The sequence below is a fragment of the Python bivittatus genome, unplaced genomic scaffold, assembly GCF_059951505.1.
Source record: "Python bivittatus isolate LINGU-HERP-01145 unplaced genomic scaffold, Pbiv_v1 ctg000580_np1212, whole genome shotgun sequence".
NCBI classification, from domain to species: Eukaryota; Metazoa; Chordata; class Lepidosauria; order Squamata; family Pythonidae; genus Python; species Python bivittatus.
In genome coordinates this window covers 21,228,448-21,254,846 of record NW_028277087.1, presented here as the reverse complement: position 1 = coordinate 21,254,846, position 26,399 = coordinate 21,228,448, and the positions used below count along the sequence as shown (strand labels likewise).

At 38.0% G+C, this 26,399-nt stretch overlaps 1 protein-coding gene across 1 annotated transcript in view; it reads left to right on the top strand.

Moving 5' to 3' along the window:
• The window catches only part of KCNH5 (potassium voltage-gated channel subfamily H member 5), a 177,285-nt gene that overhangs the window by 18,082 nt on the left and 132,804 nt on the right, over positions 1-26,399 (top strand). Inside the window, exons 2-4 of the mRNA XM_088149739.1 lie at positions 3,410-3,533; positions 5,430-5,536; positions 9,634-9,762. Coding sequence (XP_088005865.1) covers positions 3,410-3,533; positions 5,430-5,536; positions 9,634-9,762 — 360 coding nt within the window. The remainder of the gene's footprint in view (positions 1-3,409; positions 3,534-5,429; positions 5,537-9,633; positions 9,763-26,399) is intronic.

Sequence of the window (26,399 nt, the reverse complement as noted above, 5' to 3'; positions counted from 1 at the left end):
GACATCCATTAAAAAAGGCAGACAGTGATCTGCTTTTTTTCTCAATGAACAATGCCTTTAACCTATCATTACTTCTTGACAAAACATCATCTCCAACATTTTGGAAGGAGGCAAGGCAACAGAAATGCTAGTTTGGAGCTTCTTCCCTACAGATGAAGGCAGAACAAATCAGTAGAAAAGCAACTCATACTCTACAAACCATTCCATACTTTAAGACGATGTCTTCTGGTAGCTAATATTTCAAAGCATTTCTTTTCATTCACCTAATTGTTGATTCTTCTTTCTAGCTGACTTCCAACTGGATTTCTTATTTCCTCTGTTTCTTCATCCTTTTAAAAAATTGAGCTGGTATTGATAATTACTAGTGCTGTTCCCAGGCTAGTTCTCTTGAAAATGAAAGAACTATATCAGTCTTACGCAACCTGGACACTTTCCAGGTGTGTGGACTTCACCTTCCAGAAATCTCAGCAGTGGCTATGCTGGCTCTGGAATTCTGGGTATTGTAGTCCAAAAACCTGGAGGGTGCCCAGCTTATGGAACTCTGAACTAGATTTTTCAAGCCTTTTTTATTATTTCCAACCCAAGAGAGTTTTAGAAAAAAAGGTAAAGTGGCTTGGGAGTCTCTGTATGAAAGAGAATGGAATGGGACCAAAATTGCTGTGGGAGAGAAGGTGGTAAAAAGAAGATAGAGTTTGAAAATGGGCCAGATCCAGCTGGAGGCTATAGAAAATAAAATTCTCAAAATATTTTCCCAGGGCACCCCTACGGGAGAGGGAGTTGGGTAGTTGCTTGGAATGTTGCTGATTCTGTCACTGTCAGCTCACCCTCCCCTTTGGTCACAGGACCCCCAAAGCAGAGCTATTACTAAGGGTCTGGCAGGAATTCCACAAATGATGCTCTGCATGCTTTCTCTACCTCATTTAAACTGTTATTTGTTCTTAGTAGAGTTCTCTAGTCTGCATAGTGGTAGAGGGCAACTCAACCTTCCCCAGCCTGCAGCTAACACACTGGGAGGGCACAAAATGGGGGTGGGTAGATAGAACTGCTACAGGCAAATCTCTGGCTATGCTCCATCCCAGAAGGCTGAGGAAGTATCTGAGAGAAGCATCTAAGACTGCTAAATTTCAGCGCAAAAACTGTATGTGAGGACCATTTTCAAAAGCATAACCCACATTTTCTTGAAGCAAGAGACAATTCTCGTTTGGCTGAATTGGAGCCAGTGAGAGGACACAGACTATAAAGTCCAGTAGTGCTGAATGAAAGACGGAGTATGAAATCTAAGCTACTCTGCCTAAGCACTTTCATTCCTAAGTCTGCATACGTACATGCTTAATCTGCTATATATTGAGAGAAAGAAACAAAGGACAAAACAAAAACCCAATGCAGGGCTGGCTTCATTAGCTCAAACCAGTGCAACTTTCTAGCAGCAGGCCTCTCCCCCTTGACTTCCTTTGCTGATGATCTGACGTAGTTAATTTTATTATATTTTATTCATTTATTCTAATTTCACACACTGCCTACTTTTTTCTTTTTTCCCAAGGGTCCCCTGAGGCAGCTTACAAAAAACCAACATTTTTAAAATGACTAACTAAATCCCATTAAAAAGCAACAGTTTAAAAATAGATAGGAAATGTAAGTTGAAGAGAAAAGGAGAGCAGTTGGCTATACTCCAAACATAAGAAGAAAACTCACGGAAGAAACAGCCGACTCCTGCTTCCTAAAAATCAGCAGAGGAACATTCCCCTGGAAATTTCCCAGAGCAAAGTTCCTCAATGAAAGAGACCAAAACAGAGAAGCCCCTGCTCCAGTTTTATTTGATTAAGGAATTAAGAACATGCCATTTATATGAGAGGTCCAATTCTCAATAGCATGTTCTCACACATTTCCCATTCTCATTTCTGCCCTGTTTATTCATATGGTAATATGGATAAAGTAGTAGAACAGACAGGCTGCTTCACCCCAAGTGCTCATGGGACCACCTCATTTCTCAGACTGAGGGCTCCTTGAGCATGCTTCAACATGCTTCTATGTTTTCCTTCCCACCTTCAAATTGCTTTGTTGATTATTTGGTGGCGTTAGATTCTGTCTAGCAGGTGCGAGCTAATAAAGTAACTGAGCTGTTCCAGTACTGTCTCGTGGAGTTTCTTGGGCTGAACTTGACATCAGTCTCGCCAGACTGATTCTAAACTCCCAAAGCCTGCAACTAAACACTATGAATTCCTTAGGGTGGTGCCAGTCTCATCCTCTTCACTTTCCCAGGCTCAGGCTGTGGGCTGAGGAAATGCTTCTGTCCTTGAACCTCCTTATCCAAGTCCTCCATCACTTGGTGCTTTTGAAATCTGGGGTTAGAGAAAACTCCTGACAATACCATGGACAGCCTAGACAACAAACAAATGAATTATAGAACAAATCAACCCAGAATTCTCACTTGGCACAAATTACCAGTCTCAAATTATCCTACTTCGGACACGTTATGTGAAGACCCAGCTCTCTGGGAAAGGCTCTAACAGTGGGATTGGTGGGAGAAAAGAGAAGAAAAGGATGACCAGCAGCAAGGTGGGTGGACTGAGTTACAATGGTGATGGGTGCACTATTGGAAGACTTGAAGGACCAGGTTAGGGACAGATCATCATGGAGAAAATCTTGATCATGTGGTTAACTTGATGGCACATAATCAATCAGTCCCTAATCAGGAATATTTTATTTTTATTCTTTCCCGCTGCTGCCTCTTTTTATTTTTTCTTCAAAATTGTTATGTTAACGGTGTCCTGCCTCTAACAGGTGGCTGCTGGGAGCAGTTACTCCATGGTTCATCCTATGCTCACAATTATCTTCTTAACATTACCGACAGACTGGACTGATAACAAACTCATCCGTTAAATTCTAACCCATATGTAATCCAAACAGCCTTTTCCGTACATAAAAAGAAGGGATAAGCAAGTTTGAATATGTAGAAATATTGCCTCCCCACAACTAAGTTAAGTTAAAAAAGAATATCAAAGGGAATTAAACCTCAAAACAGCATCTTCAGAGACTGAGAATGTTGATGGGCTGTTGGAGATGGGAATGGAAAAATGAGGTGGAAGGGAATGGAATGGAGTACACAGGAGAAGGGTGCAGCTTGCTTGAATTCTGAACATGAGCATTCCATGTTGCAACATTTTATCATGGATTTCACTTTTTATTGCCTTGAATAATATCTTCCAGAACTATATGTAGGCACCAACAATGGTTCTTCTAAGCAGTGTTTCTCAACCTCAGCAACTTTAAGAAATCTGGGAGTTGAAGTCCACACATCTTAAAGTTGTTGAGGTTAAGAAACACTGTTCTAGAGTGCTACCATCGATCGTTGGGATGATTTCTTTATATGAGGAAGTTAATTTTGCTTGCTTTCTTTCTTTCATTTCAGAATCAAGTTTTTTATTGGGCAATGCTCAGATTGTGGATTGGCCTGTAGTTTATAGTAATGACGGTTTCTGTAAACTCTCTGGATACCATCGAGCTGACGTCATGCAGAAAAGTAGCACTTGCAGGTGAGTCTCAATGGATTGCTTTGGTTGGTTCAGGGAAGATCCATCCTTGTTGTGGAAATTCATAATCACCACAATAAAGGAAAACTTTCTCAACCTAGTGTTCTCCAGATGTGATAATTCTACAATTATACTATCTGAGAATGTTTGGGATTTATCTTATTACTGTGATTATGATATAAAATTGATAACTATTCTTCAAAACAAAAATTTTCCCAGAGCAACTTCTGAAGCACTTTAAATATTTAAACAGTAATAATTTCTAAGCAGCAAATATATCTGGAAGACATCAAACTGGGGAAGGTTAGTATAGGAATGGTTGCCCAAGAACCAATTATATTACATTTTAATAAATCTGCATGCATTTAATAATGAATGAAACACAGAACTAAATGAAGCTCATCAGTTTTCATTTCCATCCAGACTGAAAAGAAATGCATGGACAAAGAAGTCAAGATGACTAAGTATGCTTTTCAATGCTCCCATTTATACCTGCTGCATTCCACATTCAGATAATATTAGGGTGGAATCTTTTTCTGGAGACAGCAAATGGAGAACTGGTTTCAGTGGCTATTGGTTTCTGCTGCTGTGTTATTGTTCCAGAATAATCTGAAGGGAAATGTCTGCTGCCAGGAAAGGTCATAGAAGCCACAGCAGTGATTTCCACAGATTTTTTTTTTTTTAAAAGGGAAAAAAATAGAGAGAGAAAAGGTGAGAGAAATTTAAAAAAGGAAGAAAAGAAACAGGCTGGAGCTATTCAGTGGCATTTCAGTTAGCAACAACTATCCTCAAAACAGATCCATCTAAATCAGTGGAAATTCAGTTAGCAAGACTTAAATTGTTTGATGAAATGATTTTACTTTTTCTGCTCCTAAATACATATTTGAATAAATATTTGAGGAAAGTGAATTAATTACATATCTTTAGATTATTTACTTACTTACCCATATTTGTACGCTGTTAATATTTGTGATATTGGGCAAAGGAAATTAAACATCAGAGTGAGCTGGAATTACTTGTTGAGTTTTCTCTATCTGCTTTCCAAAGTGTGCCATTTAGCAAGATGAAGCTTTTTCTGTATGTGTATGTGGTGGTTTTGGAATTTCCTTTCTGTTGTGTTATGTTTGGCACAGAGCCTTGTAAGCTTTGGGCGCCAGCTTAAGATATATCCATCACGCAGACTTTGGGTTAAATTTCTACTGCATTGCTTTCTTTTCTGCTTTGCCGTTGATGTTCTGCATCACAGAGTTTTTAAACTGCCTTATGACTTTAAATGTGCAATATTTTTAGAAGTTTTTACTATATTTAAAGTATTTATTATAAATAGTTGTATCCTGCTTTGGAATTTGTTCTTAACAGTAAAAATGCAGGATAAAAAAATCAATATATAGCTGATAAGATATGGTCACTTTTAGCATTCTGAACCCTGCATTTAAAATGAAAGGTGGGGGCTGCTGAGAAAATGATGAATGCTGTCACCCTCCCTCCCTCCCTCCCTCCCTCCCTCCCTCCTTCCTTCCCTCCCTCCGTCCCTCCATCCCTTCCTTCCTTCCTTCCCTCCCTCCCTCCTTCCTTCCCTCCCTCCGTCCCTCCATCCCTGGATTGTTCAAAGTATGCCCAGAAGAATGTCTCTTACACTGAGTGATATAAATCTTTCCTCCACCAAAAAAGTCTGCCACCTACATTTGCTTTTAGAGGCTTTCATAACAATTTTGCAACTATAAATGATGAACCATACAAAGTGTAAATCATAGTTAAGTATACATGGTTTGCAATTATATTGCAATCTAAACCATACATATGTCTGTAAGGATGTCAGATTGTATATTTTTGACCATGAAGCAAATTATTTCTCTCTCTCTCTCTCTCTCTCTCTCTCTCTCTCTCTCATTTCTCCAGTTTTATGTATGGGGAACTCACAGACAAGAAAATGATTGAAAAAGTCAGACAGACATTTGACAACTATGAATCAAATTGCTTTGAAATCCTCTTGTACAAGAAGAACAGTACGTATATGAAACCACGTGGACTTTGTTGCCTTTGAAATGGCCATTTACTGTATACTGGTAGCATACTTATTGGTGATCCTCACATAGACAAACTGCACACAAGAGGGAAGTACCATCAGGCTCAAGATAACTCAAAGTTTGCAAAAATGTTAAAAAAAGTATTTGGGGGGACTCAAAAAGGGCAAAAAGTACAGTAAAGGTTGATCAATGATCATGGAATGCTGGCTGACTTTGGGAGGAAAACTGGACTGAGGGTATTAGAATGGCATGCCTTGATCAAGAGGGTTTCTTGCTAGTATTTCCTGGCAGGCCTCTTTATTTTTGTTATTATTGGAGTACTATAGTAATAAATCCAAGGAACCATACTCTAATCATAAATCAAGGTAAAAGAAGCAGGGCATGGTCTCCGGCTACCTAAAATAAGAAATTCTAGGAAAAGGCAATGAAGGACATCAGTCTATTTTATGGCTGATATCTATTAGAGACTTCTTAGTCAATTAATTATATATACTTCAATTGATTGATCAAATCTGGCACTTCGTTAATACTATTAGACTAATAATGTATTCCACATAAGGAATTATATAATCAATATCTGGGCAGATAGTATAGATATATATCACTCTTTTTTCAAAGAGTATTCACTCTTTGAAAAAAGGGTGATATATGAACTGGCCGAGGTTGCATTTTGAATTTTACGCAAGAATGGTGATTCGAAGCCAGGTCTCATCCAATGTTTTCACCAAAGCATTGCACTCCAGATGAGAATCCATGTCCCATCGGTGGTCTATAAAAATTGGAAGGTCTCACTTTCCTGCCACACATGTTTACCCATCTGATTTGATGCAAATAGACCAGGATGACAGAACTTCATGAGGTTGCTGCTATTTGCAAATAGTTCAGGATGTGGACTTGCCTCCCTCCTTATGCTGTACAAGTTGAGTGCTCAAAAGTTCTTTTCCAACTCAGAATGAAAAGAAGGCTGGGAATTGTAGGAGTTGCAATCCTCACATGTCTAGATGGCCCCCATTTGCTGAATAACTGCTGAAAGGAAAAAGCAATGATTGGACTTCTTATGAACTGGCTTTAGTGATATCTGAAGAAGTGTAATAGTTACATCAACTCCCAGGTGCTTTGGAAATTATGCTTCTGGTGAGCATGTTATGTCCAATTTACACTAGGAAGAAGTCTCCTCAGCTAAGCAAGAGGACAATGCCTTACTGGCCAAACACAGCACATTGCATTTTGTATGACACTGGTCCCAACACCTCAGTGATAGTGGAAGGAAAATACTCTCTAACTCCATAGTCCCCTGAAATGATTTGTCATTTAACATAAATGGAGATAGCAGCTAATAGAATAGTATATACAGTATGTTCCTTTCTGTTTTGGAAATCCTCAGATGTAGATAGAGATAATCAAGATGAGTTTTTAGCCATCACCTCATCTGAGTCTCAGCAGAACTGACTCCTGTTGTTAGGCAAAGAGTAACTGTTTGCCACTAAAAACGCATCCAAGCTATTTTGAATAAGAGTCCACAACATTCAGAGAATCCTTTGCCTGAAACAGTCCCACAAAGTCAATAAGGAGTTTCCAAATGAAATGGCAATGGCTTCCTTTTGTAGACTCCCAGTTTCCCAGAGAATACTTTCGAAAATCTACTTCTGTTAGCTGATGGTAATGGTGTGTCTCCCTCAGACACTGATTTTTAGAGGTAAGAACCAGTTAATAAAATATTTTTAGTTCCTTTTCTAAATAATTTTAAACAATGATTAGAAGTTTTCTTTGGAAAGAACTATACTGCACATCCACACTTCAACTTCCAGGAGGATGAACTTTCTTTCTGTTGTAGACACAGAAAAAACAAAGATCTCAACAACTCGGAAGGAAGTGCCTGTGAAAATATGTGACAGAATATGTCCTTGTTGATTATGGATAGACATAGAATTAGCTTTCATCTCCCACTCCTGCTCCTTAATGAATACTGTTACAAACTCTGCATCATCTTGACACTCCTTTAACATTTTAAACATGATATAGCTGCTGACTTTCATTATTTCATGAACTCCTTTAACATTTTAAACATGATATAGCTGCTGACTTTCATTATTTCATGAACAATAACATTCATGTGAAACTAAGTGATGCTACTGCTTAGTACAATTCCTTGGATCTTGAATAGCATTCTTGTTCAGGGTGGCCATTTTTCTTGCAAATCTGCCTTTCAGATTTTTGAACTGCTTACAAAGTGTTGCTGTAACTCTCCACAGCCTAAGCAAGAATTGGCATATCTGGTCCTATCTGCAGACATTGTGGAGGCTGCATTTCTTATATTCTGATGAACTCGCTGCCCAGAATTTTCAGTCTGCTTGAAGTGGGTAGTATTATGTTAGTTGGTGTCTTTTTGATTAATGTGATTTATAGTGATGCAATTTCATTGGCTAATGCTGTTACTTTTGGTTGACAAGAGTTTCTGTTGAGTGCTTTATCATAAACCCAAGGCAATTTCTCAATATCTCTTCTAAAAGTTTCCCCAAATTGCAATCTTTAGATAATTATGCAGTTATACAGCTCAGCAATGCATGTTGCAGGTTACTGAAGTTGCTTATGAAATTTAAATCTCTCATCTTTGTAAACGACTAGAACTCACAATCTCCCAGTTTCAAATCTAGCACAATCTTAGCCACTACAGCAAATTGGCTCTTTTGGCTGCAGTGCTGAGATGCTGAAATCAGAGAGAAGGGTAAAACAGCCAGAGCTAGGAGTGAATGGCAATTTTCTTTAGATCTTATTTTGGTAAGAATTTCCTTCCTTCCTTCCTTCCTTCCTTCCTTCCTTCCTTCCTTCCTTCCTTCCTTCCTTCCTTCCTGCCTGCCTGCCTGCCTGCCTGCCTGCCTGCCTGCCTGCCTCATCACATGTACACCAGCCCTCTCTCAAACACAAATGTGTATAATACATCTTAAATCTTGAATCTCAGTATGTTCTTGATGTCAAATTACAGTTGCCTCCTCTTTTTATTTCTCCCAACCCAATGGAAAATTGGAAAGAACTTATGTAAAGGGACCTGGAACTTTATCTCTCTGTCCATAAGAAGGATAATTGTCTGGACATAGAATCAAATGGGATCATATTTGGTTGGGGAAGGAGCTGGCAAAAGAAAAAGTGAGTCTGAAAATGGGTCAGATCCAGTTGGGAGCTGCAAAGGGGGAAAAAAAAAACACAGGAAGACCCCCCCCCAATGCATCCCTTTGGGAGAGGTAGTTGATCAGCAGTTCAGAATGCAGTTGGCGGCTTCATTCTTAACTCCCCTCCCTCATAATCATATCACCAAAGTAAAGCTATTAAGAAACTGGAAGGAATTCCAGAAACCATGCTCTTCACATTCTCTCTAGCCCAATGTTTCTCAACCTTGGCAACTTGAAGATATGTGGACTTCAACTCCCAGAATTCCCCTGCCAGCCTTGGAGATATTCCAGCCCCACCTTCTATCTCACACTGATTTATATGCCATGCAACCAACATGGAAACTTCCACTAAACAAAAAGGGGCCCAGATTATGACATCTAGAAGCAAGAGGATCCACTAGGGGACAGGGTGTCAAAAAAGTCATGATGGCAGTTGTGACCATGCAATCAAAGCTCTATCCCTTTTTAACATGTACCATATATGCAATGTACACACTAAAATGGGGGAGGGGCTTGATTGTGTGGTTGTGGTCACCATCTTGACTTTTTTGACCCTCCAGATGCCCCAGAGTAGAAGCAAGATCCTGGAAGCAAAGATTCAAGAATGAAACAGAAAAGGGAGAGAAGAGGGGGAAAGGCACCGGTGTAGTTACTACCCATGTTTACAGACCCTTCTTTTTGCAGATTTCCAAATGAAGGCCATTTTCTTAGATCAAACACACTACAACGGTCATTTGCCCAAAGTTAAGAATGGTTAAGTCCTATTTATTTCAGGGACAAATGCCTTTCACTGCAATAACAGCTCATTCTAAACATAATAAGTGATCATTATAATGATGAGCCTGCTTTCCTACTCCTTTTTTGCTCTCCATGTGATGTGTGCTTTATTTATTTATTTTTCAATTCCAGGAACACCTGTTTGGTTTTACATGCAAATTGCACCGATAAGAAATGAGCATGACAAGGTGGTGTTATTTCTTTGCACTTTTAAAGATATCACTTTATTCAAGCAACCTATTGAAGATGATTCAACCAAAGGTAATTCTGAAAATAAGGTTTAAAATAGATTCCCAGAAATTGGAAAGAGATATCAATCTATCATCTATCTATCTACTCTCTCTCTATCTATTGATCCATCAGTCTGTCATCTATCTATCATGAAAGTATTAAGAAAACCTAAATAACATCTTTCCTTCTGCACTTCTGCAGGATAGGTATTCTAAAACCTGGTTGACTGGGTGGATCTGGAAAGAGAAATAGTTCATCATTGCTACTGTAAATAATGACTATGTGAATATCCTTCTCTCAGACCTTTCACCCATACAGTAGCTACATTTTGTGTTGCCACAGTGAAAACGAGGCAATAGCTGATGCAAGTCTGAACAATGTTGTTTTTTCTTTTTAATTATGCTTTACGTAACTTACTGATCATCGAGTGAAATAAAATTGACTGACTTTATTGACTTGTTGAAAATTGATCCTTGCACTGTAGCATTGCCTACCCCAGCATTCCCAAATGTGGAGTTCTCCAAATATGTTTGACTTTAATTATTTGGTAACCCTTTTTAGCGGATCTTTATTAAAAAGAATCTCTCTGTGGGTGCAATGAAGACATACAAAACAGCAATAACAGGGACATGCTAAATGGCGTAAGAACTTGAGTTCAGTTTAAAATTAAATTCAGCTCAACAAACCAATAATGTCAGTTTAAAGCATGGGACTGGCAAAAAAGGGATGGGCAATTTCAGTCTTAATGTACAAGGACAGCATCAAGTTTAGGAACATTTACTCTGACTGGCAGTGGTCCCCTGGGTTTGGACTCTTTCAGCAATCCTCTTGTCTGTGCTAATTTTAAATTTCTTGCTTTGCAAGGGTTATAGGTCTACAAAGGAATACATTTCAAATTCAACCCCTGGAATCTCTGTTTTAAGAATACACAGATTGTGCAGCTGAGACCATGAGGCTCCAGCGGCCCACTGTGTTCAAAGGAGATTGAAAATACTAAGACGAAACAGTTGTCTGGCTCACCTGATGACCTCCAGATGTTTTGAGACCACAGGGCTCAGAATTTCCAACCAGCAGGGCCAAGTCTTGTAATTCTAGAGGGCACCAAGTTTGGGTCACTATGGTATGTGACAGACTTAAAAAATAGTTGAACTAGTACATGAAATGCTAGTATCTAACAAAAGAAACTCTCTTTTGGCAGTCGTGCTCTGGCAATTGCATAATTCATATTCTCTCTCTTCCAAACAATATTGCCACACCATATACTTAGAAGCTTTCCAGCAGAACTTAGCCTGGAATGATGAATCAGAGGGATATAGAAAATACAGTGTATTGGGAAATATAGGGATTGGGGAGAAGGGGAGACTTGAGAGTAAAAATCACTAAAAAAATAATGGAATGTGTTATTAGAAAACTATATTTCATAAGATAACAAGGGGAAAAAATCAGGAATACCAGATTTATACATAATAAATGACCTTAATGCCACAATCTCATGACAGCTAAACAGTGTATAAATATGAGGCTGTATTCATTATTCATAGCAAAAATAAGTTCCAATGAAAAATTCAGTGAACCTAAAATATTGATGCTAACATACAGCAAGCCCCCTACCCAGTAATTTGAGTTATACTGCAAGTACATGATAACATCTCACAACCCTAAGAATTTATGCCATTTGTATTGGTTGATTGATCATGTGCCATCAGGTCAGTGTTGACTTTGAATGACCCCATAAATTTTCTCCAGGAAATCTGATGGAAACCTTCAGGGCTTCCATCATCATCATCATCATCATCATCATCATCATCATCATCATCATCATCATCATTTAAATTTATATGCTGCACAATTCCCAGTAAGTCTATCCTTTTTCTTCTCTTTCTTTTCACCTTTCCATAATTTTGGACTTCTCAGGGAGGAGATGTACAATGCATCTAAAATATGATAATTTAAGACAGTCATTTGTATCTCAAGTGAGAACTCTAATTGATTTATTCTATGATCCTTTGTTTGTTTTCTTGGCTATCCAACACCAAAGCATCAATACTCTTTCTGTCTTGCATCTTCCAATGCCAACTTTCACTTCCACAGAAGTTGCAAGGGAAATCATTGCCTGTACAGTTCTGATCTGTGTAGGAATAGACATGTCACAGTATCTGAAGTTCTTTTCCAAGGTCTTTATTGCTAGTCTACCAAGTGCTAGTCTGTGGCATGCTTAGAGCATAAGAATAATTAGTGCCCTGCTGGATTGGACCCCTGGCCCATCTAATCCAGCAGTCTGTTCTCACTATGGCCAATCAACTGCCCAAGGAAGCCCACTAGTCTCCCAGCAGATGGCTGACCGAGGCAATCACATGGCCATGAAGGATAATAGCCATTGATTCCCACGATCCCACATATTTCTTGACTGCTGGTTCCTTTACTGTTGATAGTCAGTCTTAAAAGGCAGAAGCTACCAGCCACTTCAATATCTTCATTGTCAAGCCACTAATATATGAAATTTTAAACTTGAAATAATAACTTTGCTTTACAAACCAAGACTGAATGGCTTGATGAGGTCCATTTTGTTCAAGGAAATGTTTTCTGCCAAGCATGTTGGCATTCAATAACTATTTCAGTACAGGTAAAAGAAGGATCACGGCTCTTCTTGCTCACATCCCTTTTTCTTTCTCTCCAACTATTTTTAAGGGATTTTGTTGGAGTAACAACTAGAAACAGTCGTTTCCAAATTCCTAACTTTGCCTACATAATATTGATTTTGGGAATTATGTCTGATATATATCTATTTTTTACCCAGATAAAAAAATGGGGAATAGTCACAGACTTTCCTGCTATTATAGCCCAATGTTCCTTGTCAGATATATCATAAATAGCATAAAATTTCTACCATCTTTGTAGAAATTTGTACAATTATTTTATTTCTATGTGTATGATTCTCTGTATTAGCCTTGTGTTTTTAATTTCTAGATCTATTTTTTTTGGAATAGTTGCTTTGTTTTATAGTTTTGTTTTTTAACGTTGCTTTATTGATTCTTACCTGAGTTTGAACCTTAATCTTCAGCTTGTTTACCTTGTCCAAAGAATAATTGCAAGTGGGAAACTGGCAGGTTTAGATAATAGCAATGGTAGTAGTGCCCCTGTTCATTTTTGTTTCTTTTTAATTTATGTATTTATCATTTTTAAAAGAAGAAAGAAAAAAAGAGCAAACAAGTGAACAGAGAAAAGAAAAGAAGAAAGAAAAAAAGCTTAATACAGAAATATAATATCAGTAAATGGACAAAGGAATTCCTGGGATACTACAGTTAGCGCTCAGTATATTGTTGATGAGAACTTAACCATTAAAAAAAAGGACATTAAATTATTTTAACAATATGAGAAAGGATTTGAATCTCTGAGCTGAGTGCCAACATTTCAATGATTTGTTATTTTAAAATTTCAAAGAAAGGAAGAAAGAAAGAAGAAAAAGTACTACAAACATTATAGATAAATATTAGTTTCTAACTTTCCCTTTGATGTACGCCAACTGATGTACAATATTTAGAAACATTTAAAAATTTGTATATTTCTGATTTCAGTTCTTCAGTTCAGTTTTTCCCTCTTAAAACCATATTCTAAATACTGCTGCATAATACGTAGTATGTATGAAAACCATTTTTGCTTAAATTTGGTTAAACTTCTGTTGTGAATATATACTATTAATTTTGCCATTACTGCATGTGTTCCAAGTTTAATTTCTCAGTCTGATATCAGTAATGTATTTCTTTTCCATTGTTGTGCTAGGTTTATCCTTGGCTTATCTTAGTAAGTTGTGATTAATTTTTGTAAATATGTTTTGAAAGTATGCCTAGTAAGAGGAATTGTGGTTTCATTTCAAATTTGATTTCTAAAATTCTCTAAATAGTGCTGTATATTTCTTTCCAGTACTTCTGAGGTTTTTTTTTTACATGTCTACCACATACGGTAAAATATTTCTTCTGCCTCATGGCGTTTCCAGCATTTATTACCACACGATTTGTCTATCCTGGCAATTATTGACAGAGTTGTTTACCATCTATAATCTTTTTTTGTTTCTAAATGTATATAATCTTGTTTTACGTGGCAAGCCAAGCAGAGAATATCTCCCGAGGCATAGTGTTCTCCCTGTATCTGTAAGCATATAATATTTTGTTCTTCCTTTAGAGTTTTTCTATTGTAGCAAAAGTCATTAGTATGCTCACCTTACATTTTCTAAATTAATTCAAATGTCACCTTTAAAGTAGAATTAAAAGTATGGTCAATGGAAAGAAAATTTTTAATAAGAATAAACATATATTACACATACAAAGTGTTTTTTTCTGCATGAAAGAAGTAATGATGTATACGTAATTTATGAAACAATAGGACTTGCCTTAAATTACAGATTACTATTCTTTTCTATTAGAGATTACCCTTAATTGTTCCTCTTGTTGTAAATTCCAATAAAATGAAAAAACGAGCATTAGAGAAGAATTACTACTCAGCTGCTCGCAGTAATATAAATATATATTTTCTTAGACTACATTCTCCAGAGGATAACTGCTGCATATTTTACCCTAGAGAAATATTTGTTCATTTTTTTTCTGTCTAAAAATAAGAGGATAATGCTAGGGGAATACTGAAATGAGCAATCTATCTCTATATAGAATCAATTAATCTGCAGATGAAGCAAGCAATGCCAGAGACGCTAATGGTGAACTGAAGCCAACTCACTCATACCTGTGCGTCACTGGATTCCCTAATCGCTTTATTGCTCATAATTTGTGTTCCTGCAACCAAATGTGTGCATTCATTAATACAACAGAAAGCCGCAAAAGCACTTTCTTTGCGCTGAAAGTTGTGTCTGTAGAATATTGTAGATTGAACTGCAATCTTCAGTTTGGATGAGATCCTTCACATATGCAGGTTATTGCTTGATGATTCTGAAATGGAAGGGGGAATCAATACGTGGTTGTATTATTCAGCACTCTTCACTTGCTGTTTTGGGGAAAATCCAAGAACAGAACAACATGAGGTTCCCTTCTAGGTCATATTAAGGATTCATTCAATTCAGCAATTTATTTCCATAGGTGTCAAAACTAAAAGGAGGGGATGGGAAGGAAATCTCCTTGTTTTTCCACCTCCCTGCAAATCCTGTCAGGATTATTAACCATTAAGTAAGCTCAGTCCACATTGGGCAATTTTTGTGTTCCCATTCATGCCCCCCTCCCCCCTGATAGTGTGGAATTTCTCTGAGCCTCTTGCAACACACCTCGTGTCTGGATTGTGCTTCTTTAAGTTTTCACACGTAGGAGGAAGAGTCACCTCTTAGTTTCTGGGCTAAAATGTAAAATGAAGCCCCAGTTGGAGGATATTAGTTAAACTAACCCTGAAAACATTTAGCAGAAAATGGCACATTGTTTAAAAAATGGAATAGGAGGATGATTTGGAAATGTGTAGTTTGTGTTTTTAATGAGCTACCCACATATAGAATGTCAGGGATGGTTTAAAGTATTTCCTGTTGCTCTTCAAACGCTGATAACTAGGTAATAGCAGTGAAACTAAATAACTTTGCCTTATTTTGACAGGCCAAATCTTACCACTGGAAGTTTCATATTCTTCTAGTAGTAAGATTTGGCCCCATTTAAGCTATCAAATGAACCAACTGTACTGCTTCTTCTTTGAAAGCAGTGTGGAATCACTCTTCTGCAAAGGACAGGTATCATTTAACCTCCTCCTTTGCTTCAAGTATCCCAGCCACACACTTTAGAAGGCGACACTTTCCATTCTCTCCATGTTAGAGGAAATCTTCACCTGTTGAATTTGTATGTGTCCTGCTATCATCAGATGTAAAGGAGACACAGGTGCAGGGAGCCTCTCTGAAAACTGCATAACCCCCAGCCTTTCCCTTTAGATGTTCCATGGAGTCCTATTAGAATCTCAAGGATCCAAACTTTCATTTAAAAATATTGCCTCTAGCCCTCATGGTTGCCACGGTTTCAGAAGAAGAAACTGTCTAATATCAATCATGGCATCCATATACACTACTCAAGATTCATGCTGACCCTTGTTTCTTGCTTCAAACTGGTGAACATGTTTGGAACTAGTTCAGTATGCATGGCTCTCTCAGAATTTCTGCCTTGGTGGGTGTAGTCAGACTCATCAGAAGGCAGACTGGTGAAGTTGCTCCCTTTTAATCCCTCTAGCTTCCTGGAAATGCTGACCTTTACATTTTTTTTTTCTGGACAGATGAACACACTTTTAACCAGAGCACTGAGTTTCAGCCACTTGCTTGTTCCAATTTCTAAGAATATGTATGGCTCGCTTCCCATTTGATTGTCATTTTGTTAATAAAAAAAAAAGGGAAAAGAACATTCCATTTTTTAAAAAAATCAGTTGGAGCAGAAAGCCTGGCAGTGACTAAGGGATTTGTTAGTAGGCCTGCTGATCCCAGAGGAATCACACTAGAGATCGCAACTATGAATGAATAATAAAAGAGGAGTGATGCATGTAGTTTTTCTGGAGTCCTATAGTTGATATAGAGAGCCAGATCGGTGCAGTGGTAAGGCACCAGACTAGAAACTGGGAGACTACGAGTTCTACTCCCACCTTAGGCATGAAGCCAGTTGGGTGACCTTGGGCCAGTTGCTCTCTCTCAACCCTAGGAAGGAGGCACTTCTGAAAAACCTTGCCAAGAAAACTGCAGGGACTTGTCCAGGGAGCCACCAGGAATCAAAACTGACTTGAAGGACCACACACACACAGAGTTGATCACATTTGGAAACAGGGCATTAAGGGAGCTGCAGCCTTGCTTTGACTAAGCAGGACAGCTGTTATGCATTTATCACATTTGTAAGATCTTTAAAGGTTTGGATTTTTCCCCCATTACTAGTTTGGTTAGCTGTTCCCTTTCTAACCTTGCATGGTCTGAATGTGCTTTACTTCCATCATTGCATGTACTGCTGTGTTTACATAACACATTACAGTGTGTTAACTGTGGTATGATGGATTGGAAGATGAGCAGGGCAACTCATTTCACGTCTATGGTGTCACTTACACTTGCACTTGCATGGACAGAGATCAATGGGCAAACTATGTAATTACCCTCCCAGGGTCTTTAGATCCTGAGTTAGACCCTGAGTATCATTTTTAACCTAAGCATTTTTGCTACTGATTAAGATCGCAGATGCAACTCTGACACATTGATTTAAATGCTTTCATTATTTCCCTCACTCTGAAATGAGACAAGCCATGACAAAGAGGTTAATTGCAACTCAATAGAGCTATGCTAATGTTTTATTAAGAGGAGAGTAAGTCACGACTGCCTTTTCGGCAAAGCAAACCTGCTAATAATCAGATGAAACTTGGTTCCTGTATCAGCTTTGAAAATAGCAAAACAATCTTTAAGGCACTGCCCTAGAGCAGAAAGAAATTGAAGGGCCACACCTGGAAATGTTCCAAAAAGAGGAATGGAGGTCACAGTTTTTGGAAGAGATCAGATTATTTTGGCCATGTAGCCAGGGGTAGACCAAGAGGATCTGTCGTCTGAATCAGGTCACACTCCATGTGGCCCCACTTTCTTCCAGGCACGTATGGTATTCCCATTCACTTCTGGTCTTCAGGCCTCTGAATATCTCTTAAGGAATTCTCAGAGCTGTGCACTGGGGGGAGTTTGAAACACCATATAGGGTGGCTGCTGCTCTAGATGATGGAGGCTTTGGCTCAATTCACCACTTATCTCAATCTGCTTCATTGGGCCATCGTAGGGCTAGTCTAGTCTTGTCTTCTGCATTGCAAAATGGTAGCTTAGGCAAAATGTTACGTTTCAGCTTCAGTCTTCCATTTATGATAGGTAGCTTATAGCCTTAGTTTATTATAGAGTGAAATGAGAACCTGCTATCACTACTAGTCAAGTTGCCAAAGACATTCAGCCTCATCTGGATATCCATTGGTTCTGTTTTAGAGTGTCTTAGAATGAGTACCAGGAAAATTGCTTCTTCTCTGTACAAAAATCCTGCACAGTCTTTTGCTCAGGACAGATTTCCTAGCTTCCAGCTTCATTAATGCTGAACATTATTAGAAAGCTAGTTGTTTGATTCATGAATCAAAGGGACAGAGTTTGATATCCAAGGCAAACACAGAACTGTTTTATAACTCAAAGTGGTGTTTGTTTATCTGCAAGTTGTTTGCCCCAATGATCTGTCATGAAGAAGGGGTTTTTGTGTGTGTGTGTGTGTGTGTGTGTGTGTGTGAGAGAGAGAGAGAGAGAGAGAGAGAGAGAGAGAGGTGCATGATACCATGCAGTTGTAAAAGAGGGGCTTCTGAATTTGAATTCAGAGTGCCTCTGCTCCTTACTTTTTGATTTACCTAGTCTCTTCCCACACCCCTTAATATACTTTAATACACTAGGAGTTCTGGAGTGGGAAAATATAGACTGAGAAAAGCAAACACTTACTTCCCCAGACTATAGGTCTGACCAAATTTGGATGCCTTCTCTTTCCACCCACATTACTATTTCTAGTGAGGAAAAACATGGCAGACCCAGTGTCAGGCATTGGTCTTATTCTAAGGTTGCCTTAGGTGGGCTCCAGGTTAGGTAGTGAAGATATGAATGGCAAAAGTGATAGATGTAGTTACAAAGAGACACATGATGTACAATGAAGAGTATTCTGTTGCTACATGTAACAATAAGCTGAATGAACTGATGCATGACTTTGCTACAAGGGCCTTTTATGATTGGCTTGTTTTGAGACTTAATCAAAAGGCTGCTCTGAAGCTTACAAAAAGCAAATGCTGCAGTCTTTCCTGGGAGCGACCTTCCTGATTCTTCTGAACATCTTTGATAAAAAAAACTAGTTTTTTCTAGGGGTGAGCAGAAACCATCAATTCAATTCAATATTGCTTCAGTTCATTACACTCAATTGCCAGATTGAACTGATTCAGTTTATATTATCAGATTAATTTGGAAAAAGTGACACTTCAATCAGCCATCAGACTGAATTTTTGAATCAACTATTCTCACTGTGCATGCTTTTCTAAAGCTCCTGAAATCTACTTTTTCCATTGTATATTTTTCTTTGTTTAGAATAACAGGATTTCTGTATTTTCTTTTTTGTCTGAAAAAAATATTGCCATCCAATGTTTTTTTATGGAATATATGTTTATATACACTATTTTGAAAGTAATAGTAATTGAAAGTTTCCTGATTTCAAATCTGAATATGACTTCAGTCCCTGGAACCATAGAATGTGCATTCTCTTAAAATAGGCATAAACTCACATACCAATCCTGGATAAATACAAGTAACATATAGTTTGCTTAGCTGGAGTCCCTGCTACTTCCAAGCTTTCATATCAGCCAGAGTAGGAGGTGGATTATTTCCTCCCCAGGTATTATCCTTTCCTGTCTAGCTTTTTAAATGACCTACATTGGGATGTTCCATAAGTGGGGACGCTGTGAGTGTAGATCTATGCCCATGGATCTTTCCATGGATACAGGTGTAACTTGTAAATCTCTTCTCCCAAAGCTCCTTTCCAGTGGCCAAAGGATATCTCTACATTTTAACTTCCCTTAGATAGCTGCCAATTACTAGGGTTAGGATTACTATGGGAGATGGAAAATAGTTTATAAAACTTCACAGTACCTTTGTTCAGTCAAACTCAAGCATGTAGTCATTTTATTTTTTCATCAACAGATCTTTTATTTTCCCAAGTCCTTTTCTGAATCCATAAACTATGCATGCAGTGTCATTAAAAAGGCATTTGATTTTGAAATATTTAGGTATAACATTAATCTAGTGAAAAATCAGTGTTGGAAAAACAGCAACACCACAAATTGAACCCAGAATTTGTTGTCAGTTGTAGTGTGTGATCCAATAAATAGGAGTATGTGGGAAATCCAATGTATTGAAATCTTGGGTTGTTGTTTGTTTTTGTCTTCTAACTGATTAGCTTTACTGCCTAACATTATCAACCCATCTGATAATTTCAAATATTGAACCATACTTTGGAAGTGGTCCCCTTCATGTGAAGGCCTGAGGTTATTGCTTAAAAAAAAGGAGATAATTTCAGGGCAGTCTGATTTATCAGAAGACAGTAGATGGTTCCCACAGCCCTCAAGTAAATAAAAGGAAATCAGACTGGTTTTCTTTGTGCTGGGTTAGAGCTGTTCAAACGTTTTGCTCATACTTCATAAACAGGACATCCAGAGAAGCATCCAATGGAAGGGCATGCCTTATGTTCTCCAAAGCTCCTGAGGGTAATGGAACAGCCTGCCTCCTGGAGTTGTGGTTGCTCTATCACTTGAGGTTCTGGAGAAGGGTTGCACTATAAGAAGGCCCAGGTCCCTTCCAACCTTATGATTCTATGTTAAAGTCTGGGAGACAGGATGACATAATGGCAAGACTGCTGTATCAATTTTTGGCAAGCAGCAGTATTTTACTTTCATTAGCCTAAATGAACAAGAAAGGCTGGAAATACAGTCCTTTTCTCTGTGTCCTGCCAAACCACCGTACAACAAGTGATTTCCAGAATGGCTAGTTGATTGGAAAGAACGTATAAATGAGCACAATCGGCTTCTGTCTGGAAGGGGTAGGAGAGAAAGAGGGGAAGATTTTCCCCTGAAGGCTATGACAAATCCATGCTTTTGCATTTGCTCATCAGAACAAGGTCAGGTTGATGCCACCTCCGGAGCATCTTGCTGCAAAGGGTCTGGAACAACAAATTTGAACAGCTAAAATGTTAAATGAGGGAGTGTTTGTTTCTGTTTGAATATATTAACCATCTGGGGGAGATGGGCAGCATATAAATTTAATAATAAATAAAATAAAAATAAAAATAAATAAACCATGCTAACAGATCTCCACCACTGAGATGGAAGAGCCTTGGGGCTAGCAGCTGCTATTCAATAGCAGTTGAGCAGAGGAAGACCCCTAAGTGTAGGGTTTTGAGTGTGGAGAACAGAACATCCTTCAACAGTATCTGATTTTTATTGGATAGATGTGCTGGCTTACTCAATTAAACTAGTTTGAATCACTTAACAAAGATGCATCCCATTAATTAGGCTGTGCATTTTATATATATATAATTTTATTAAAGACATTTTTAACAAGATAAAAGCAATAAAATATTAGAAAAGAAACAAAGAAAGTGAAGAAGAATAGTAAGAAAATTAAAAAAAAGAAAGAGAAAAGGGAAGGAAAAGGAAAAGGAAAAGGGAAAGGGAAAAGGAAAGGAAAGGAAAGGAAAGGAAAGGAAAGGAAAGGAAAGGAAAGGAAAGGAAAGGAAAGGAAAGGAAAGGAAAGGAAAGGAAAGGAAAGATTATACAGAAGCGGCTTCTGATCCTTTTGATGCATTTATATTTTACCCTCTCTCTCTAAGGTTACATCATAAATTCCTTCTCCCATAAGCTACCCCTTCTAATAATCAAACCATAAATCAAAAATTCATTTTTTTCTTTCTTCAGCAAAAAGTCCATAAGGGGTTTCCTATCATTAATAAATGTAATAATTGATCTTTCTCTAAGCAAACAAGTTAATTTTGACACCTCTGCTAGTTCCATCATCTTCACCAACCCTTCTTCCATTATGGATATATTTGAGTCTTTCCATTTTTGTGCAGATAGTAGTCTCGCAGCAGTGATCACATATAAAATTAGTCTTCTGTGGCTCTTTTTTAGTTGTCTGTCCATTAATCCCAACAAGAAACATTCTGGTTTCAGATTAATCTTGGTCTTTAAAATTCTTTGTATCAGTGTATATATTTGAACCCAAAATGTTCTGGCTTTTTTACAAGTCCACCACGCATGATAAAATGACTCTTCATGTTGCCCACATTTCCAACATAAATTTGAAGTACCCTTACACATTCTGGATAATTTTTCTGGAGTCATATACCAATGATACATCATTTTATAGAACTTCTGTTTTAAATTATAAGAAAATGTGAATTTCAATCCTTTTGAGCACATATTTTTCCACTGTTCCGGCAATATGTTATGTCCAAAATTCTTAGCCCATTTTATTATACACTCTTTCACTTGTTTGTCCTCCATTTTAAATTTCAGCAAGTTTATATAATTTGGCAATTACATGTTCATCATTTGTACATAATTCAACGTCAAATTCTGTCTTTTTGTTTATCTACAAATGTCCTGTTATCTACCTCTAATCTTTCTCTTAACTGTGCATGCAAAAACCATTGATAACTAAATCCCTCTGCAGCCAGTTGTTCTCTTGATTTCATCTTATATTCTCCATACTCTTGTTCTTGATGGTTTAATCATTTCTCTTTACCTGCTGTCTCTTTCCTATAAAATGCTTCTTGTGCTGAGATCCATAAAGGCATTTTCAGGCACAGTCTGGGTTTATATCTATTCCATATTTTCAATATGGCACTTCTGACATAGTGATTTTTAAAATCTACATTAACCTTAACTTTATCATACTATAGAAAGCCATGCCATCCAAACTTCAGATTGTGATTTTCTAATTCTAAAATTCTTTTATTTCTCAGCAGCACCCACTCTTTTATCCAAACCAAAGAGCTGGTTGCAAAATACAGTTTTAAATCAGGCAATCCTGATCCTCCTTATTCCTTTGCATCTTGGAGGACTTTATATTTAACCCTTGGCTTTTTCCCTTGCCATATAAACCTAGATATATGTTTCTGCCATTGCTTAAATGATGCATTGGTTGTCAGAATAGGTATTGTTTGAAACAAAAACATCATTCTAGGCAGTACATTCATTTTTATAACAGAAATTCTCCCCAAAAATGACAATTGTAATTTCTCCCATCTTAACATGTCCTTAATTTGATTCCATGTCTTAATATAACTGTTCTGAAATAACATACAGTTCATATTAGTCCTAGTAATGCCCAAGTATTTTACTCTGTACTCAATCCGAAAACCAGTTTTTTTCCATTAGTTTCATTTGGTTTTCATTTCCATATTTTTTGTTAACATCTTCGTTTTTTGGTTGTTAATTTTAAAACCAGCTAAAGCACCAAAATCTTTTAATTTTTTCATTAATATTTCCATTCCTTCCAAAGGGTCTTCCAAAATTATCACCAAATCATCAGCAAACACCTGTAATTTATATATTTCCTTTTTAATCCTCACTCCAGCAATTCTCTTATCTTGTCTTATGTTCCTGTTCAATACTTCCAAAACTAATATGAATAACAGTGGTGTCAGGGGACATCCTTGTCTTGTTCCTTTCTGTATATGTAATGGTATGTGGGAAAGACCTTGGGAGACTGAGCAAAGAGATGCTGCCAAGGAAATGGTCAGATAAGAGACAGCAGAGCCCACACCTGGATAGTGGGAGGGGCAAGAGGTTCAGAAGAGACCCTCCCTAGTTTCTTGGGCTGTAAAGGAGACATGAGTGGGGTGGGAAGAATTGTACTTTGAGACTTGCAAGATTGATGTCGGCCTTGTGGGGTAAACCAGATAGGAATCACAACCAGATGAGCTAATTCTACTTTATTTACTTATTGTATAGCTACATTGACAGAATCTCTCAGTCTTTCCTTTATCTGGAAAGATTTTGCTGGCCAGAAATCACCTCTGGCCACTGTTCACTGATGCAGTGCCATCTCCACTCCTTCAGAGATGTCTAGTCCATCATGAAACCTCACCTGGAAGCCTAATCTTAATCAGTTTTGGATACAATCAATTTATAGTTGAAAAGATGTCTTTGAAAACAGCAGGACAAAGAAAACAGTCTCCCAGTGAGTCAGCCCCTCTTCTGAATTACAGAAAGTAAAACAAAGAGGAAAATAATATTTTTAAAAGACACTAAAACAATAGCAAAGAGCTTGACAAGATTTTGACAACAAAAGTTATAAACGGATAAAGGGGACTGTACAAATTGAAAAGATGACTATTTTGGCGAAAATGCTTTTGGTGCTATTTGGAATTAATTAAATAAATAGACCAGACTTTCATTGGGATGTTGATTGTTTGATATCAAAGGATGTCAGCCTTGCAAGACAGACCAGACAGGAAACATGGCCAGATGAGCTAATTCTACTTTATTGTAAGGTTACATTAACAGAACCTTCCAAGTTCAAAATTACATCTCTCCCCACATTCCCTTTACAGCCCAAGAAACTAGGGAGGGTCTCTTCTAAGCCTCTTGTCCTGCCTACATTCCTGCTGTGGGCTAAGATGCCTTTTATTTGACCGTTCCCTTGGCTGTCTACTCTTTGCCCTGTCTTCCAAAGTCATTCCCACATACCATTATAAAGGAAAAAGACAATTGCAGGATCTGTCCAGCCAGCCATATCCTTCACCAGCATGCCATCCTATTTTTCTCAACATATTTCTCAAATCAAATCAAATCAAATCAAACCAAATCAAATCTTTATTATGGTCAAAGACCAGCAGATCAACATATTTCTCAGTGTAAGTACATTAAGACTTGCTTTGTTCTCTTCAAGCTTTGGAGATAAATACAGAGATATATTCACACATACACAGACACACCACACCCCTTTATTGCAAACTTTAGGGTTTCCTTGAGTGTGGTAATATCTCTCACTTGTTTCTCCATGTCCCATTTTTCACTAAGAATCACCATGATTATTATAGGGGATGGTGTCCAAATGTTCTACTTCTGATTCCATGTTTCAACATGCTGACACTGGTTGGATTTACGCTTCCCAATAAGTTGTAAAGAGTGGCTTAAAAAAAATAATGATTAGGTTCATGCATTGCACAAAGGTAAAATCAGACCAGCCATATAAGTTCAGTGTATAAACCCAGCCGAAGTACACTGAACACAGATGGGGGGGAGAGGGGAGATATACAGGATGGATGGACGGATGGATGGTTACGCAGTTATATTCAGTACAATCCTGAATTATCTATTGTGCTTTGCACGCATATTATTTTCTGCACTTGGCTTGATTACACATCAGTTACGTAATTCAGCTGCTGGTTTCATCTTTGCCTAATAAAAAATCTGGCAGTAATATTTGCAAACACTGTTGTTACTTATCTTCAATACCCAGGGCATGCTTTTCATACTGGAAATGGATTTTGAGATCTATTAGTAGCATTGCTGTACTGGTAGGTTGTAGACTCAGTGCAGCATTTTTCATGCAGAGACATAATAGGAACTCGCTGTTCTTCAGTATGTCAACTTAAACAGAATCATTGCCTAAGCACTGAAAGATTAAAGAAAAGGGGCAAACTAAAGGCCTATTCTGTCATTCCTTATATAAACAGCAGGAAATAAAATGTTAAAAGCTTTAATCTGATCACTATGCAGATTAATGATCTAAACTTCTGGGAATAAGTCTTGACTGACTGACCATCTGCCATCAAAAATTCAAAGTAGCTGACTAAGCCGAGATAATTCAGACAAATGGAGGAGTCATAGATGGCACATAAGTATCATGCTGGAGTTACTGGTTATCTTCCTTTCCTATAATGTCAGGCTGATTTGGGGAAAGGAGGTATTTCTACATAAAGATCTTACAACTGTACTTTACATCAAATCTACTTCTACGTGCTCTACTTGGGGCTGACCTTGAAGAGCATTCAGAAGCTTTAGCTGATCCAGAATGCAGTGGCATGTGCAGTTCTGGGTGCCCCACAGTAGCCCCATGTAACACTGTTGCCATGTGAGCTGCACAGGCTTCTGGGTGCAATTCAAAGTCTTTAAAGCCCTGTGTGGAATGGGCTCAGGTTACTTGCGGGACCACCTCTCCCCAGTGATTTCTGCCTGCTCACCAGATCTGGCACAGTGGGCATGCTCCAGGTACCATCAAGAAAACAATGTCCTCTGGCAGGTCCCTGGAATCATGCCTTCTTGTTTATGGTGCTTTCCCTATAGGACAGCCTCCCTGCTGAATTATACACAACCCTTACTTTATTGGCCTTTTGCAAAGCTGTGAAGACCTGGCTCTTCCCCCAGGTGTTGGGGTTGGGAGGTTAGCATGGGGGCTCTGGCACAGGTGCATGTGATTAGCGGTTTTGTGGTTTTGCTGAGCTGCAATATGGTTTTATCTGTTTTTGTTTTTGTTTAGTTTAATGGGATTTTTGTTTTTCTCTTGTTCACCACCCAGAGTTCTTGGGTAGATGAGTGGCAGTATAAATATCTGGGACAACTTTCTAAAGCCTTGTAAAACTAAAGTCACCTTCGTATTGCGCTTGACTCCAGAGGATTTCATGGCACCTTCATACTGTTTTCTTTGCAACAATACAGAAATAATTTGCTATTGTCTTCTTCCAGGGAGTATTTTTCCCCAAACTTCCCAGTGTACCCTATAGCCCTGATATTTCCTGGTGATCTCCCATCCAAGCACTAACCAATGACCCTGTTTGGCTTTTCAAAATCAGTGAAGGTGAGCTTGGTGGTACCACCTAGTTGAACTTAAAGCTTTGTAAATAATACTCAAAACTCTATGAATTTTGGAGTTCAATCACAGAAAGGTGTTTAGGTAGAAAGAAGCCTGGTTAGGATGCATTGATGAACCACTATTTAGTGCTATGGGACCATGCTTTGAGGAAACCTCTTTAGAGTTTCCCCTTTACTCAACTCTGGTGCAAATCTAGAAGATTAGAAGTATTTACTTTCATTTCAATAATGATAACATGCAGTGAATAAAAATGGCAGCATTGGAAGAGATAGCAGCTGAAACCAAAACTGGGGAACGAAACATG